This window comes from Pelodiscus sinensis, chromosome 10 (assembly GCF_052426305.1).
Source record: "Pelodiscus sinensis isolate ZL-2025 chromosome 10, ASM5242630v1, whole genome shotgun sequence".
Classification (NCBI taxonomy): Eukaryota; Metazoa; Chordata; order Testudines; family Trionychidae; genus Pelodiscus; species Pelodiscus sinensis.
This window is the reverse complement of record NC_143061.1, coordinates 6,151,982-6,167,660: the sequence shown is the minus strand read 5'-3', so window position 1 is coordinate 6,167,660 and position 15,679 is coordinate 6,151,982. Positions and strand designations below refer to the sequence as shown.

General features: G+C 56.1%; 1 protein-coding gene across 4 annotated transcripts; it reads right to left on the bottom strand.

Annotated features, from left to right (window-relative positions):
• Positions 1–2,854: 2,854 nt before the first annotated feature.
• On the bottom strand, positions 2,855–14,657 carry PTMA (prothymosin alpha). 4 transcript variants are annotated; one of them, XM_006112368.5, is made up of 5 exons: positions 14,470–14,657; positions 9,123–9,194; positions 8,056–8,146; positions 5,041–5,114; positions 2,855–3,623 (listed from the first exon to the last, which is right to left on the bottom strand). In XM_006112368.5, the coding sequence occupies exons 1-5, from the start codon at positions 14,512–14,514 to the stop codon at positions 3,576–3,578; spliced, it is 330 nt and encodes a 109-aa protein (XP_006112430.1). In that variant the 5' UTR covers positions 14,515–14,657; the 3' UTR covers positions 2,855–3,575. The 4 variants fall into 4 exon arrangements, with proteins under 4 accessions (XP_006112430.1, XP_006112428.1, XP_006112431.1 ...); XM_006112366.5 differs by having other exon boundaries at positions 8,050–8,146; positions 14,470–14,656; XM_006112369.5 differs by having other exon boundaries at positions 8,056–8,143; positions 14,470–14,656.
• Between the last annotated feature and the right edge of the window lie 1,022 nt (positions 14,658–15,679).

Genomic DNA, 15,679 nt, shown 5'->3' with positions numbered 1-15,679 from the left:
CCTGCCACTGTGTCCTCCTGCCCCCTAGGGCCCCTTTGCCCCCTGGTGGCTACGGCTGTCACCGCCCCCAGCCGCGCTGGGAAAACCCTGCTCCAGCCTGACCCCGGGGTGGGGGAGGGGCAGCGGGGACCAGCCCTGGCTTCCATTCCTGACTCTGCCATTGTTTTCTTCTGGGTCGCACGGGCAAGTCTCCTTGGTGCTGTGCCTCAGTTTCCCCACCCACCGCTCGGCAATGGACACACTCGCTTCCCAGCCTTGGGGCCGTGAGGCTCAGTGAAGCCCCCGGGGGGTCTGTGGCAGGAAGGGCAGGGGGGCAAGCGGGTCCCCTGCCACCCATTTAACAGAGGCTTCCTCTGTGCTCCTAGACGCCCCATGAGGGATGCTCATGCCAGGGGAGGAGCCTTGTAAGCGGCCCTGCCCTCGTGCTTGGCCAGGACAGAGGCACAGGCTGTTCTGGCTCCAGCTTGGCCCAGCTGCCTGGGAGGTATTGCCCGTGGGTTTGGCTTGGGGGAGTGTCTAGAGACCCCCCAGACCACCTCCGGCTGGTCCTCAGAGCTCCCTGCAGTACCCCTCCCCCTCCGGGGCAGTTACCCCTCGCACGCGAGGCAGCTGTGGCCGAAAGAGCGTGACTGAGGCTACTCATCAGCCTCCCTCCCCCTTGCTTCCTGCTTCCAACCGCCGGCGGAGGAAGCGTGTCTGGACAGAGCCAGCCCGGCCTGAGAGGAAGAAGGCCCCACTGCTGGTATGGAACCAGCCGCTGCAGCAGCAGGGTGGAGCGACTCAGGTGCAGAGCCTCCCTGGTGCCAGGTGGCTCCATGCCTTGCGACGAGCAGGCTGCTGTGACCCTTGCCCCCCGCTAGAGCTGCCGAGGGCTGCAGGCTGCGCCATAGCACGCAGGCATGTCCACCAACCCTCAGGAATGCGACACACCACTGCAGAGCAGCGGGGAATCCCCCCTCCCCACCTCTCCTTGGCCCGCTTCCGAGGGGGACGTGCTGCACGTGTCCCTGAAAGACGGGGAGAGCTCTCACTGTGCTCTGGCCACCTGGCTCAGCTCTGCTGGGGATGACGGCGGAGTATTTTTAGCCGTAAATTCCCCCCCTCCCCGACCCCGAGGAGGGAGGCTAGAGTAGGGGTGGCTGGGTTCATTGGAACCCCTCTCTGCTCCTACAGTCAGTCAGAAATTCACCAGCTACTAGTTCTAGTGAGCCCGTGAAAAGGGCTCAATAGCCCATTGTGGCAGACTTCGCCTCCCTATTCCCAACCCCAGCTGCTGCATCTTCTCGAAAAGAGGATGCCACCCTTGCCAGACACAGCCAGGGAGTCCAAATGTGTCCCCCCCACTCCCCCCCGCCCCCCCCCCCCCCCGTGGCAGGCAAATTGAGCAGGGTGCCAGCCACAGGCAAGGTTCGGGAGAGGGCTTTCGCATCTGCAGACGCTCTCGCGCCAGCCAGGCCTCTCGCAGTTGCGGAAGAATTTACCCCAGAGAAGCTGGCGGTTCGCTGGGATTCAGGGGTCCATCCCCCTCTGGGCGCTATCACCTCTTGTGGGCAGGAACTGCTCAGCAGCCTCTGCAAGGAGACATCTACACACACTCTTAACCACTTACCCAGCTTCCGGACTCCTGTCCCACTAACCCAGAAACCAGCTGGAGGATGCATAAGCAGGCTGGTGGGTTGAAAGGCCACGGCCCGGGCAGTGCCTACACTAGCTCCGCCTTTGGGGGAATGGAGGAGCAGACCCTCAGAGGTACCTTGGTACTGAATTCTCCTGAGGTCAATTGCTTTGAGGGGTCAGGCCGAACCCCGCAGAAAGGTCTCTCTGCAATCATCTTTCTCTGTCAAGATGGCACTTCCCCTCCAGCGCTGGGCCACGGTTCCTCCAAGGGAGCGGGCAGGTGCTGGGTTCCTCAGCAAAAGGTTCTTATAAAGTCCTTCAAGGGGTGACTTGATCCACCTGGCAGTACCCACCCAGGGGACAAATATTTCATAACGGGTTCTGCTGTATAGCCAGGAAAGGTCTCCGCTATGAACCAATGGCTGGAGGCCAAAGCTGGACAAATTCAGGTGGGAAATGAGGCATGGACATTGGACAAGGGGGCAATTAGCCACTGGAACAATTTACCAAGGGTCACGGGAGAGTCTCCATCACTGATCTTTTTAAATTGAAGATTGGCTGGGTTCATTTAAACCCTTCTCTGCTCTCGCCAAGTCACTCAGAAAGATCTGCTCTAGGAATTTGGGGGAAGTTCTACAGCCGGTGGTCCTCTGCTTGGACTAGACCAGGGCTACTCGGCTCACAGCCTGTTTGCAGCCTACTGTGCAGTTTGGATTTACATGGGGCTCAACACACAGCTCATGTGTAGGAACCAAAACAAAAACGTTGTTCATATAACAGTCTTCTGTTGATATGCCTTTTAGTAGTTAAATTCCCGGACTGCCATTGCTCATTAAAAGTGCTGTCACATGGATGGAAATTGGGCAAATATTGCATTTTATTAATATCAGAACTGACGTAAATGGGGCTTGTGGGTTGTATAGTCTTGCCTCAATCGTTGTATTCATGCTCATCAGTGTGAAAGAACCTATTCGCATATATTTGCATGCATAGGCAGCCACACTTAAGTTGCAGCCCTCTGCACGTGCTGTGAGCATCACTGTGGCCTGCAGGGCTTCTAAAGTTGGTCCTGGAATCTATGAAACCTACTGAATACAGAGAAGGGCTGTACCAGCCAACGTATCAGCACCCACTTTCCTCACCCGCCCAACTCAGGATCAGACAAATCAAATCAAATTTAAAAAACAAAAACAAAAACCACAAAACACAAAAAACAAACCAGCGGTTGGGAGCCAGCTTCGTTAGAACTCAGCAAAATAAAATTCCGGTTTATTGTTGGACAACATTGTTTCACACATACATCAAACAGGCCAAAAAAAAAAATAAAATAAAAATAAACAGCAACTTCATAGACAGAAAAAAAAAAACCCTTTTATCTTTGGCCTTGCCATCTCATACAAACCCACTACTTTATAGTACAGCTAAAGTACATACACAAAAAAAGTTACTGGAATGCTCGGAATAAGATTGTAAATTTTTTTTTTTGCCTTTTCGTTTTTATACAAGGTCGTTTTTTCTCCTTGGGGAGAATGGTTTGTGGGAACGCGGTCACACCACAAGTAAAGTCAGAGATGGGTTACGAGAGAGATACACTTCAAAGCCCCCCATTTGGTCAATCCGAGATCACTTAAAAATGGCTGACCTCCTAACAATATGTACAAAAATATAAAATGTAAATAAAAAATACAAACAAATTCTCCTTTAAAGTACTTTTAAGAAAGAAAGCAGGGCCTTGAAGTTTTGGTGCTGGGGGAGGGGGGTTCTCGCCCCGTTGATGGGGAGGGGGGATCTTTTCGGGCGTTCGTTCCGAGTGGCGTCGGCATCGCGGGCAGGTTTGCTCTACTTGGGGAGGGTGACCACGGCGGGGGGTTGCGACGGGACGTTGAAGGTGAACAAGTCGCGCTGGCCTTTTGTTTGTTTTTTCTCCTTATTTAAAAAAAAAAAAAATTCTGCGCTGCCTAGTCATCTTCGTCGGTTTTCTGCTTCTTGGGGTCGACATCCTCATCCTGGGGGGCGAGGGGAGAGAGGTGTTAGGGGGCTGGGGCCTCCAGCATGGCAAAGGGGAAGCGCAGAGGCTCAGAAGAACCAGGATCCTGTTACACTCCCCTGCACAGTCCTGTGCAGCTGCGTGCCTGGGCCAACGATAAGGGTTTTGGCATTTGGGGACAGTGGCAGGGGTTCAGGAGTGATGAGGAGTTAACAGCCTACCGCTGGGCCTTTTCCTGATAGTTTTGTGGGAAGAGGCTTTTCCAAAATTTGGCCCGGCTACACTGGGCCAAAGTTTGGAAAAAGCTCCTTTCGGAAGAGCCCTTCTTCCCCATGGCACGAGGAAGACAGAGCTTCCGAAAGAGCGTCTGCTTTTCCGCAAAAAACATCGGACGAGCAGCCGTGTTCCTTTGACGCGGCTGAGTTTTTCCGGGATGCTCCGTAGTCAAGACATAGCCTGAGAAACACAAGCCTGCCCGTTGCACGTGGGCCCAGGTCTCACGGCAGCAACGTGTCCACCTAGCTTGAGCGGTGCCCACACTGCAAAGTGACAGCGCTCGGCTCAAGGTCCTGGAAGCCTGCTGAGTCCAAGTGACTCGTGTGTCACAGAAGAGGGGCGTGGGCACGTTTCTGAATCAGAGCCCAGGTCGGATGTGCAGGGCAGACATTCCCGTGGATACCAAGCAAAATGGCCCACGCCCCGTGCCAGGAAGCACCTATTCTCACACACACAGCGCCTCAGCGCTTCCTTCCTTTTGGTGTTTGGCTGGAAACCAAGTTGGCTCTGAGCAGTCAGAGCTGTCACCGGGAGCCACGCGCGCGGGGACCACGTGCAGCGTGGAAAGCCACATGGAGTTCAGAGAAGTGCCCCCCCACCCCCTCCCCCGATGCCTGCAGCTCGGCTGCGCGCAGAGCAAGGCGTGTGCCGGGAGGGGAGGGGCGCTGCTCTCTCGCAGAGCGCTATGGCTCCCACGCTCGTCAGGACTTGACAAATTAAGGACAGTCCTGGGAGCTGGCTGCCTGGGGGGCCCCAGCCTGCCCCGGAATCCACTCCAGGGTCTCCCATAGCACCCAGCACCCTTGCTGGTAATCCCCCCCCCTCCCCCCCCGCAAGCCATCTGAGTAGCCAGCTGGGATAGCTCCCATTGAGCTGAAGGCTGGACAGTTACTTCTGGCTGTTCTCCCTGTGGCCGTGCCTGCTGCTAACTGGGCCACGGGTATGAACAGAACTGGGTTGGGTCCTGGAGGGCTGGCCCCAAAGAGGCACAGAGCCCCGCACAAGGCTAGGGGGAAAAACAGAACCAGGACAGGATGGGAGAGTGGTCCAAAGAGCCCCAGTGTCGCTGTGGCCCCTGCAACGAGACAGAGGCTTCCCAAATCTTCAGCCACCCGTCCGGGCAAAGGGGGGTCTGTTCTCTGGGGTTCGCCCCCACCTACCTCATCATCCTCAGCTGCTCGTTTGCCTGTGGGTGCGTCACCTTCCTCATCTTCATCGCCGTCCTCTTCCTCACCTGGCCGGGGGAAGGGCAGGAAAAGCATGGCACGTGAGCCCAGCCTGACATTGCAAGGACACGGGGGAGGGGGGCGGGGCCGAGGAAAAGTGCCAGACTTGGCATAGAACTGCTGCAGCGGGAACCTGACCCTTACGGGGACAAGCTCCGGGCTTGTCCTTCTGCTCCTCGTACATTCAAGGGCAGCGACAGCTCTTCACGCACGTTCCACAGCGTCAGGCTGTGTCTCCCCCCCCCCCCCCCCGCCCCTTCCAGAGAGCCAGTACAGCCCTCCTGCCCCATTGCCAAGGCAGGCACCAGTGCTCCCTGGCAGCCAGGCACTTGGGCAGCTGCCCAACAGAAATTCCAATTCCGCCCAGCTGATTAGCAGAGTGCCCACAGCCAGGTTGGTGTTTTCATTGGTGGTGCACATTGGCACATGCCTGGGTGCACAGAACAAAATGTATTCCGCACACTGGTGGAAAACAGAGGGGCCAAGCACTAAGAGGGTCCCCTCTGCATTTGGAGGCAGGCTCCTGGGTGAGGGCGGGGGAAGGCATGAGTGTGCCCCAAGCTTGGCTACTCCATGTTGGTAAATAGGCAGAGCCCTGGACAGCTGCAAAACTGACGCATGGAGAGCCACCCCCAGCACCACCGGTGCCGACACTGGCGGGTAGGAAGCAGCCAGCCTCGGACTGGCAGGGCGTTATAAATAGGGCCCCGAGCCCCAGCTTTGCTGACAAATGGAAAGGCTTTCCTAGCGGCAGCCCTCAGTGCTCCCCATTACTTCTGCTTCCCTTTGCAGCTATTAGTCCATCCTTAATGAGTGACGAGAGCCAGGACGCATTAGTTCTGAGTCAGAACACATGCTAATGACCATGGAATTGGTCCGCAGTTCTACCAACCAATTCCGCGGATGGGCTGGGCCGGCGGCAGCCTCCCAGCCAGGCAGAGAGCAAGAAAGGGGGAAAGAGTCAGATCTGACCCACTTTGAGCTCAAATAGGCCAGTGGATCAGAACAACGTGGCCTGCAGCGGGAGGGGAGTGGAACTGGGGTCCATACCAACCTAAGTCCTTTGCATAACGGGAGGCCCGGCTAAACTTACAGCGGCCAGGCCAGTAAGCTGGCTTTAAATGTCACCACGAGCCGCACGTATAGACAGCTGGGGATTAGGGTCATCCGGCTGGCGCGTCCGCCGGCCCCCTGCCAGCGTGCACGCAGACCCGGCATCGCCCCTGGAGCTGCCAGATTAGCAGTGAGGGATGGAGCATCACGCACCAGGTGACTTGGGATGATCATGTGACCAAAGTCAAGCTGACCGGTGTGTGGTGTGTGTGTGTGTGTGTGGCATTTTTAGTTGCCTGAGCTGCTTTAAGCAAAGCACATAATGGGAGGCGGGGAGGGGCTCTTTGCAAACAGATTCGATGACGGAACTGAAGTTTAGTTCCAAGACTGGCTTCTCACTCCGACAATGTCCAGGTCCCTTGGCTCAGCCCCGCAGGTACTGCCTCCAGGCAGAGATTACTGGGGCTGGGCTGGAAAGACAGGAGTTAGCCCTCCTGGAACCCAGGAGAGCACCGACCAGGGGTGCAGATGGCTCAGGGCTCTGAGCTGTATCCATGTTTTCGGGGGTGGGGGGGAACGGTGGAGGGGGTGACAATGGAGGGGGCTGCATTGGCCACTCCCACCTATCCAGATATCACGCTCCCCAGCACGAGACTGAAGCAATGCCCCACGCCCACCACAAAGCCCAGTGATGCAAACCACCCAGATGTAGCAGGCAGCCCTTCGCAGCTGCCTCGGAAAAGGCAGATGGCCCAGGCTCCCACGAGGCTGGGGTGAAATTTAATGCCAAGGGTTAAACCCCCCCATCCCTCAAGGCTGGGGCTACCGGTTTATCGCCAGTGAGCTGTTCAGGAACCAGTTCCTAAACAGAGAGCACCGTTTCCCTTGCATCCCCCCAGGGCTGCTGCCAGGCAGGGCCCGGACTTGGTTCAAACAGGGGTTTGCGTAAAGGGCTTCAGTTCCCAGCCTCGGAGCCCAGCGCCAGCCAGCGCCGCTGCCCAAGATTGCAAGGGGATTAGCCAGTAAAAGCTAATCAAGCTGCAGGTTGAGCTCCAGGAGGGGCAGCTGGCTAATAATGGCGAGCAACCTCCCCCCCCAGCCTTAATGGGGTATAAAAATAGAGCGTGTTATTCAGCCAAGTGGGTCTCGGGCACGTAGCGGGGGGGGCTGGAAAGGGAAGCAGGCAGGGAAGTGACTGGCGGGTTGCTGAGGCCTGCTTGCAGGCTGGGTTGCTCTAGGAAGCATGGGGCAGAGGGAGCTGCAGGAGGAGACATTCTGGGCAAGCTGAAGCGAGCCGCTTGCGTCTGTTCTAGCCACAACTAAAATGCTCTGCAGCGGAGCACGAGAGGGTCACGGATCGGCTTGGGTGGAACCAATTGTTCAGCCCGAATCGTTCGCCTGGGACGCGAGCGTGATTGTTCACACCCTGGCCTGCTGGCTCCCCCTAAGTCAGGCTGTGGCTCCGCCTGCCACGCGCAGCCCAAGCAGGCTGGCGAACGAGCCATTCCGCGGGTCCCTGCGCAGCGCCACCTTTTCCCAGCGACGTGCGAGGAGTGATCGTGCACACCGAGGGCCTTCGCACTAGCCAGCACGGCTGGAACGGGCCGAGATCGGTCCTCACTCGGTCAGAACCAACTCAGGGATTTGATTTCACTGGCAACACATCTCAACCCCAGCTGGCAGATCGGAGGCAGGGGAGGGAGAAAGCAAGCCTAGCGAGCCCACCAGTTACAGCAAGGAGAGCACTAGCCCAGCGCCGCCACAAGGGGGCGATGCAGCTCCTGGCACTTGCTACCCACGTGAAGTAACTCAAGCATCTTGCTCTTAAAGGGTCGCCCTTACGGGCCGGATTTGGCTACTCTAAGGTGGGAAGGCAGGGTGAAAAATTACCATCACCCTCTTCCTCCTCATCCTCTTCTTCAGCGCCTTCTTCTTCCTCTTCGTCTACTTCGTTGTCAGCCTCTTGCTCTCCGTTTTCCTCGTTCTCCTTGGCAAGACAAGACACTCACTTAAAAAAAAAATGCAGGGAGGGAAATCGCTCGCTTCCCCCATCCCAGACCCTCTTAACCCCCGCCCCCCACACACATACACAGATGCAGCCTGAGACGGAGGGATTTAGGAAGCCATCCAGGAAGCACAGCTAAGGAGACAGACCCCTGCCTGTCTCCCTGCTTCCCCACCCTCCCCCATCTTTCCTAACAGGTGCCCACGGGCTGACCTACAAGCCACGTGTGTTTTCCCTTCAAGGACATGCCCCCTTCTGTCTACACTTCACGTGGAAGTACAGATGAAGCGCTGACATGGTATGGTAATGCAGCGGCTGCCTCTTGAGCCTCCGACAGGAATCTAAAGTCTATTGTGACAACGCGTCAGATTAAAAGACAGCATTGTCAGTTTCCCTCTGGCAGTTTTTAGAAAAACAAAAAACAAGCCAACCCCAGATTTGCTTGTGTTCAAAGGCTTTTCCCATCCATCTGCTTGCCACATTTTCAAACCGAAGGATAGCTTCTAGAAGGAATCGGCACCAGAGACAATATCTCGGGGGGAGCCATGTGAGTCTGTATCTGCACATACAAGTCCTGTGGTGCCTTAAGAGACTAAGAGATCTAATTCATCTGAGGAAATAGGTTTTACCCACGAAAACGTATGCCTGATGAATATGTTAGTCTCTAAGGTGCTACAGGTCTCCTTGTTGTTTTGGAAGACAATGCGTTCTCAGAGGGCTGTAAGAATCAGCCACACCTCTCCTCTCCTCCCCTCCCATACACCTGGAAATCGCCCGCAGGCTAGCAGCTTTCACTGACTCTGAAACTGTACCAGCATGTTTCTTTCACAACAGGGTTACACTGCAAGGTGCTGGTGCATGGAAGATTTCTCCCGCTCTGAGCAGGCCAACAAATGAGTTCCCAGGAGATCGGAAAGCAAAAGACCCCATCACCCAAGGCTGGTCTAGCAATACTTACAGCATTGCCATTGGCTGGTGCATCTCTGCCATTTTCTGTCTCTTCAACAACTTCCTTCTTCTCTTTTAGATCCTTTAAGGAACAGAAATAGCCAATGAGTCACCAGGATTTCAGCCTACGAGCCGCATGGTAGGAAAGTTATAGAAGGGAGAGGGGAGGAGAAGGCTTGGAGGTAGTTACCCTTCACACCCATTGCACAAGCAATTTGCTCTGGCCATTGCAGGGGCTGAAATGGGGGAGGAAGAGAGATTTTAAGTCTGTACTAATACACTTTATTAAGGAAAAGTACCTGATATTAAAAGGAGATGGCTACATTTAACTTAGGAACGCCCAGCAACATCTAAACTTAACGAGCTGGTCTCCTGCATGTGCTTAGCAGCAAAAGCTCTGGCTTGTTTCCCACCTTATCGTGTTCAGGAGAAACGACTGCATTGCCACCGATAGCCAAATTACAGAATCAGTCATCCAGGGTCTGCGGATTCACATGGCCACTTGCTGCCCTGACAACCAGGCAGGGTAGAGAATGGAGCCCTAAGTGTTATTAGCCGAGACTGGTCTCTCTCGCAACCTGCCTGGTCTTATTTGTAGCCACAAAGTGGAAACTCCAGAATAAATCTCAAGCCTCTCAGCTGAATAGCCGGGAAAGGGCTATTTTCACCACATTCCTCCAAGGAACATGGCGCCGTTCGCTTTAACGCTGCTAGATCGGTTCAAACCCGAACCGCAAGCACAGGCGGGAGCGAGCAAGAGCCCGCCAGTTTTTGCTATGGATCACTGTTAAGATGTCATGCCAAGCCACTAGGCAAACAAGTGGAAAGACCCAACTTTCTGTTCCCGCACCTGGCTACAAAGAACACTGGCAACCGAGCCTGCATCATCCTTCCCTTATGTTACTGCCTCAGCCACAGCTAGATCCTGCTTGCCCCGAGAGAAGTTATTACCCCTGCCAAGGAGTTAAGAGGCCTTTCACCAGGGCTGCAGCAGGGCAGCCGCGCAGTCTCCCTTGAACAAAGACCATGAGGTGTTCAAAACTTTTTGGCAGCTTCCTATTCTGCGCAAACTTGGCTGGGTTGGGTTTTTTTTTTCTGGCAGCCTCTCTACAAGCCCCTCAGCTTAGTTGGATGCATATCACTTTCACTCTCAGAGCTAGTGCCACTTCCTCATGTCAACCTCAATGCCACAGCACGGCTGGCCCTGATTAATATGGCCACCTCTCTCTTTTTATTTGGATTAAAATAACCTCTGGATTATTTGGTCACAGCGCAGGCATATTAGAGCAGTGGACTAGTTAAGCCTTTTAGATGCCCAGGCATCTGGATAAACCAAGCATAGATTAATAAAGTCTGACTGTATTATACCAAGGCATACAGTATAGCCCTGTATTAAGACCTTTTCACAATGCTAAACATTGGTGTTTCGTACACCTGTTGATCAGACATCACTTAGTCAAGTAACTATTCTGCTCGCAGCTCATAGAAGTGTCGCTCCACTTCCTCTTTCCTCAAATATTTGAATCCCATGCAAACTGCCGTTTCTCTGAACTGATCAACTCCATCACGGTTTTTACACTCTCTCTAATTCCTATTGGCCATGACTGGATGAGTGAGATGCTAGCATTTAACCTGACTTTTTTGTGGCCATGCCAAAACTACTTAAGAGCCAGTATGCAATTTTAAACTAACCTACAAGCAATTCTAAAAATACCCCAACACAGAAGAAATGAAATAGTCAAAGTTTCCAAGTCGCCAGTTCTATGTTCATAATCCTTTTTAAGACGTTATGCGTAAAATACCAAGTGGTTCTTATGGCTAAGGCACAGCAGTAATGTTCTTATTACTCATTTTAGTTTAACAAATCTGCAGGCACCAGCCATCAATGTTCCATTTAAGATGCTTTCAGTTCAATTATAATTGAGTTACCAGGCCATGCTTATTTGCATAGTGATGGTACTCAGCTTTTTTCATTCCTAAGAATGAATCCAATACAAATAGACAAATCTGTACATCAGATGTTAAAGTCAATGTAGGAGTAATATTTTAGCTTTAATGCTTTGATGGAGCCTCTAATTATAGGTGTGGCAAGACTGTCCATAAAACAGCAGGGATGTTTAATCAGAAGGAAGTCTTGCCTTCCATACTCCCCTACTCCCTGAATGTGAATTTGAAAATTCCGCGTATAGTAGTAATGGTCACTAGAAGCCATCAAAACCAACCACATTCATAAGCCAGATCATAGCTTAAGCCCCAGTACAGACAGATCAAATAAAACCATCAGGACTGATCATTTGAAAGTGGCCTAAAACTATGGCCAATCAACTGGAAATCTTGGTCCAGCCCCAGGTGCTTCTGGGATATTTGCTCATGTGATTTATTGCCCTGCAGCAAGAGACTCGCCTGCCCCCTTAGTTCTAGCTGCACCGTTCAGTTACTGGGGGGCGGAGGGGGCAGTTTGCATGGACACCAAGGTGCCAGCGATTTTAAGGGACTGTTTTCAATAAAACCAGAAGCTTGCAAAGGAAAGTGCAATGCTCCAAGCATTTCAAAGGGGTCGGCAGCTTTGCATTTATTGCCTGTATTGATTGATTACCCGTCTGCAGCCACCCCCAAGCCCACCACCCCCAGGGTGCCTCGTCACAAGAAAGGGCTTTCCTCAGCTTCAAAGGGCTGGGCTGTGAGCTGCAGCGACCCTCCCGCCAGCAGGGGGCGCGGGCTTCCCAGCGCCACGCGCCCTCCCGCATTTCAAACCGCGCGCCACTCTCCGCGCCCTCTGATTGGCCGAGCGCCGGCGCGCAGGCCCCGCCCCTCGCGGCTTGCCGGGAACTGTAGTCTTGGCGGGGCCCTGCGGAGCGCGGCTGCCCGCGGGGAGAGAACTCCAAGTCCCATGGGGCCCCGCGCGGGCGGAGCGCGCCGAGGCGGCCGCACGCGGGGATGAGCGAGCTGGGTTGCGGAGCTGGGGGTGGGGGGGCGGCGCCGAGCGGCGCAGGAGGAGCCGCCGCCCGGGAGCCGAGGCGGCAGCTCTGGGACCCCTCCCCCCACCCGGCGGAATAAATCTTCAGTGTCTTGTTTATTTCAGTGGGGCGGGCGGGCGGGACCCGCGCCCTTAGTCTGCTCCCGCCCGGCCCCCCCCCAATTAGGGGCGGCCTCCTTGCCAGGCCCCCAGCGACACAACGCGGGGGCTCAACCCCCCCCCCCTGCAAAGCGCCGCCGGCCCGTCCCCAAGCCCCCGCAAAGTTTGGGGGTGCATCGCCCGAACCCCCCCCCCCGGCTGCTCGCGGAGCGGGGGTGCCCCCCAGCAGCAGGGCCGCCCCCCAGCAGCAGGGCCGTTCCGCAGGGAAGCGCATGGGGCTGCTAAATCAGTCCCGGGGGGGGACAGCGGGAAATTCCCCCGCCCCCAAAGGGCAGGGGAAGGTTAATGAGATTCTCCCCCCCCCCCGAAAGGCGCTTCGGAGGGGGGCTGGAGCCTGCCGCGGGAGGAGGGCGGGGAGGGCCAGGCATTTAATTAACATGCGGGCGAGGGCTACCGCTAGTCACCTAGGGGGCGGCGAGTGAGGGAAGAACCTCCCCCCCCCCAGGACGTCAGCCGGGGCGACCCCCTGCCCCGCAGCTGGGACCCGAGCGAGCCAAAGTTCAGCACAAAAGGCGGGGGCGGGGGGAGAGCCGCGCAGATTCGGGGGGGGGGGGGAGGAAGGGGGGGGGCAGGGACGCTGCTGTCCCAGAAGCGGGAAAACAGAAGTGAAAACGAAATTGGCCAGGGGCTGCTGACTCCGGTGGCGGCTGCGCGCCTCGCCCCGCAGCCCCTGCCCTGCTGCAGCGCCTGCCGGGGGGAGTGGGGGCGCTGACCTTTTCCCCACCCCGGTGGGCATAGGGCGGAACACCTGGAAACCCAAACAAATGCCCAGAGGAGACCGGCGTCCTTCCCTGACCCCCCCTTCCCTACCGGGGGGGCCCGAGAAAAGCCCCCCCTCGCCTCCCGCTGGGACTGGGGACCCCCCCCTCCCCACCTGCACGGATCACCTGCGAGCCCCCAGGGGACGCGGGACTGGTGCCGCGTGGGGTGGGTGCCCTTCGCTACATTGTATCCACCGCTCGCTACGCTGTATCCAAGCCCGTCTCCGTCGGGGCTGGAGCCTCACCCCCCCCCCCAAGCTGTGGCTTGAAGTTTACCCCCCCCCTCCGAGACTCCCACCCACTCGCACGCGTGCTCTCCCGGACACTCCTCGCTCGATCCACGGTGTCCTGAGGGGACAGCTACCGCTCGCCGGCCGGCGCTCCCCTGGGGATCCCAACACGAACGGACCCCCCCCGCCAGGGAAGGGAGGCCAAGTGCAGCAGATTTAAGCTTCTGATTAAACAGTGCGGGGTCCCTCCCTTCGCCTCCCTCCTTTTGCCCCGCAAGGTTAATCGGTCTTTAACTGGAGTTAAAAGCGCGGCAGCCTAATGGGGATCTTAACCCGCTTACTAAAGGGGGGGGGGGGCGCTCCTTCCTCGGCCGGGGAGCCAGGCTCTGACACCGACAGTGGCGGGGCTGGAGTGGGTGTATGCGGGAGGGGAGTCCGAGCAGGGAGCCCCGGCTCCGATCCCCGCCAGGGGAAGCCACGCGAGGAGCCGGCGCGGCATGCTGGCTTCCTGGCACCATGAAACAAAGGACCCGCGCAGATCACCACAAACATGGGGCAGTCACATCCAAGCGTTTCCCATCAAAGTCAAGTCTCGCCCCCCTCCAAGAAAGCGCTTCAGATGATTCGCACCTCTCCACGTCGTAAAGTTATTTCCAGGCGATTAAAGGGATGGAGTTGTTTGTTCTCGTGATGGGTTTTGTTTTTAAATGCCTGGCCCCTGCCGAACCCACAAACACACGCTCCGCGTCTCGCCCGGCTCGTGTGAACAAGGGGGGGGGGTTTAAAAAGTGCCCGATCGCTTCCACCACTTTCCAGACAGGTTATTTCCCCCTCGTTAGGGCAAGGGAATGAAAGTGGGAGCCAAGTTTCCTGGGGGCTGTCAAGCTGCGAGGCGATTTGAATGGAGAGAGATCGCCAGACAGGCAACAGAAACACAATACGAGACGGGCGCTTTTTAAATGCCCCTTTGAAAGACACACGCTGCAAAAACCCTCCGGCGGAAGACTTTACAAAACTCTCCCCTCCAAAAAAAAACCCCACTTGAGGTTTGCAATATTTAAGACTTAACCCCCCATCCCCGTGGACAAAGAGAAAAAAAGGGGGGGGACACAGCAGGTTCCCCCGCGAGACAAAAATGGTACTTGGGAGGACACAAAGTAAAAAAAAAAAAAAAAAAGCGGAAAACAGGAGCGGGGGGGGAGCGAAGGGGAGCCAGGCTTGGAAACTCACCTTGGTGGAGATCTCGGAGCTGGTATCCACAGCGGCGTCTGACATGGCGCGTGGGGAGATGTGTATATAAAATAGATCTGATATAAAAAATAAGCAAAGTGCAGGTCCGGCTGCCCGCGGAGCAGAGCAGGGCAGGAACAATGCAAAGATGGCTTTGGCCAGAGCCAGTGGAGAACTCACGCGGCGCCACTAGCTTTAATATAGATTAGTGGGCGGCGCGCTCACTCCCCTGCGCAATCCCCATTGGCCAAGCTGAAGGAAGATGGGCCCGGCCATTGGTCGGGGGGCAAACAATGGGCAAGGCTGCTTAAAGCGGCAGAGCTTCCCCATGGCTGCAATGAGTTTGCGCCCGGCCTCAGCGTGCGGAGCGCGGCGAGAGGCCGCTAAGCGCGGCAACAGCACAGCTGGGATCCTTGCTCCCCCCTCCCTCCGCAGGGAGGCAGCTCCGCAAGACGCCTGCAAAACGCAGAGCCCAGGCTGGAGGGGGAAGAAAGGAGAGATCCACCCCCCCCCCCCGCCGCCCTTGTCTCTGCCTGCCGCCGGCTGGAGCATGTCTCCGCTGCCATTAGCAGCGACGCACACTCCGTAAAGGGGGGGGGGGGGTTAAAAAGTTGATGCCTAAGAAATCCGCTGCTACGTGAAGCCCACCCCCTTCCCCGCCCCTCCTCTGCAAAGAGCAGCTGCGCGTTTTACACCCTGCAAGCGGCGGGAGGGTTATTCCGCCTTTCGCGGATTAAAACCCAAGCGCAGCGTTCGTCCCAATGAAAAAAAAAAGAAAAAAAAACCCTCGAACGGGGATGGGACTTTCCAACTCGAGAGGCGGTCGGGGTTCCAATCCACAATCGAATAATCAATCCCTCCCTTTCTTTTAATGGGGAGTGGACCTTTGACGATTCCGCCGCACCATTAACAACCCCCCCCTTCCTAAAAAAACAGGAAATTACCGTTTTTAAACAAACCCCAGTTCCGATTTTCCCCTAATGTCGCACTTTTTGGGGGCGACACGAGGGGGGGGGGGGGGAGGAACCAGCATCTTTTCCACCGGGCGATCGTTTGCTCTCAGGCTCCCGCATTACCTGTTCCCATCTCATTTCAAGCGCCACATTGATCCCCCCCCCCGATCATGAGGAATTTACACGCGTCAATCTGCGGAGAATAAAGTCAAAGGGACCCCTTTGGCGAGACCCCTGCGCAACTTTGCAAAGGGATG

Coding starts and splice junctions, on each gene's coding strand:
- PTMA (XM_006112366.5), bottom strand. CDS start 14,514: ATGTCAGACGCCGCTGTGGATACCAGCTCCGAGATCTCCACCAAG. Junction 9,195..14,469: donor GCTCCGAGATCTCCACCAAG/GTGAGTTTCCAA, acceptor TGTTCCTTAAAG/GATCTAAAAGAGAAGAAGGA. Junction 8,147..9,122: donor CACCAGCCAATGGCAATGCT/GTAAGTATTGCT, acceptor TGTCTTGCCAAG/GAGAACGAGGAAAACGGAGA.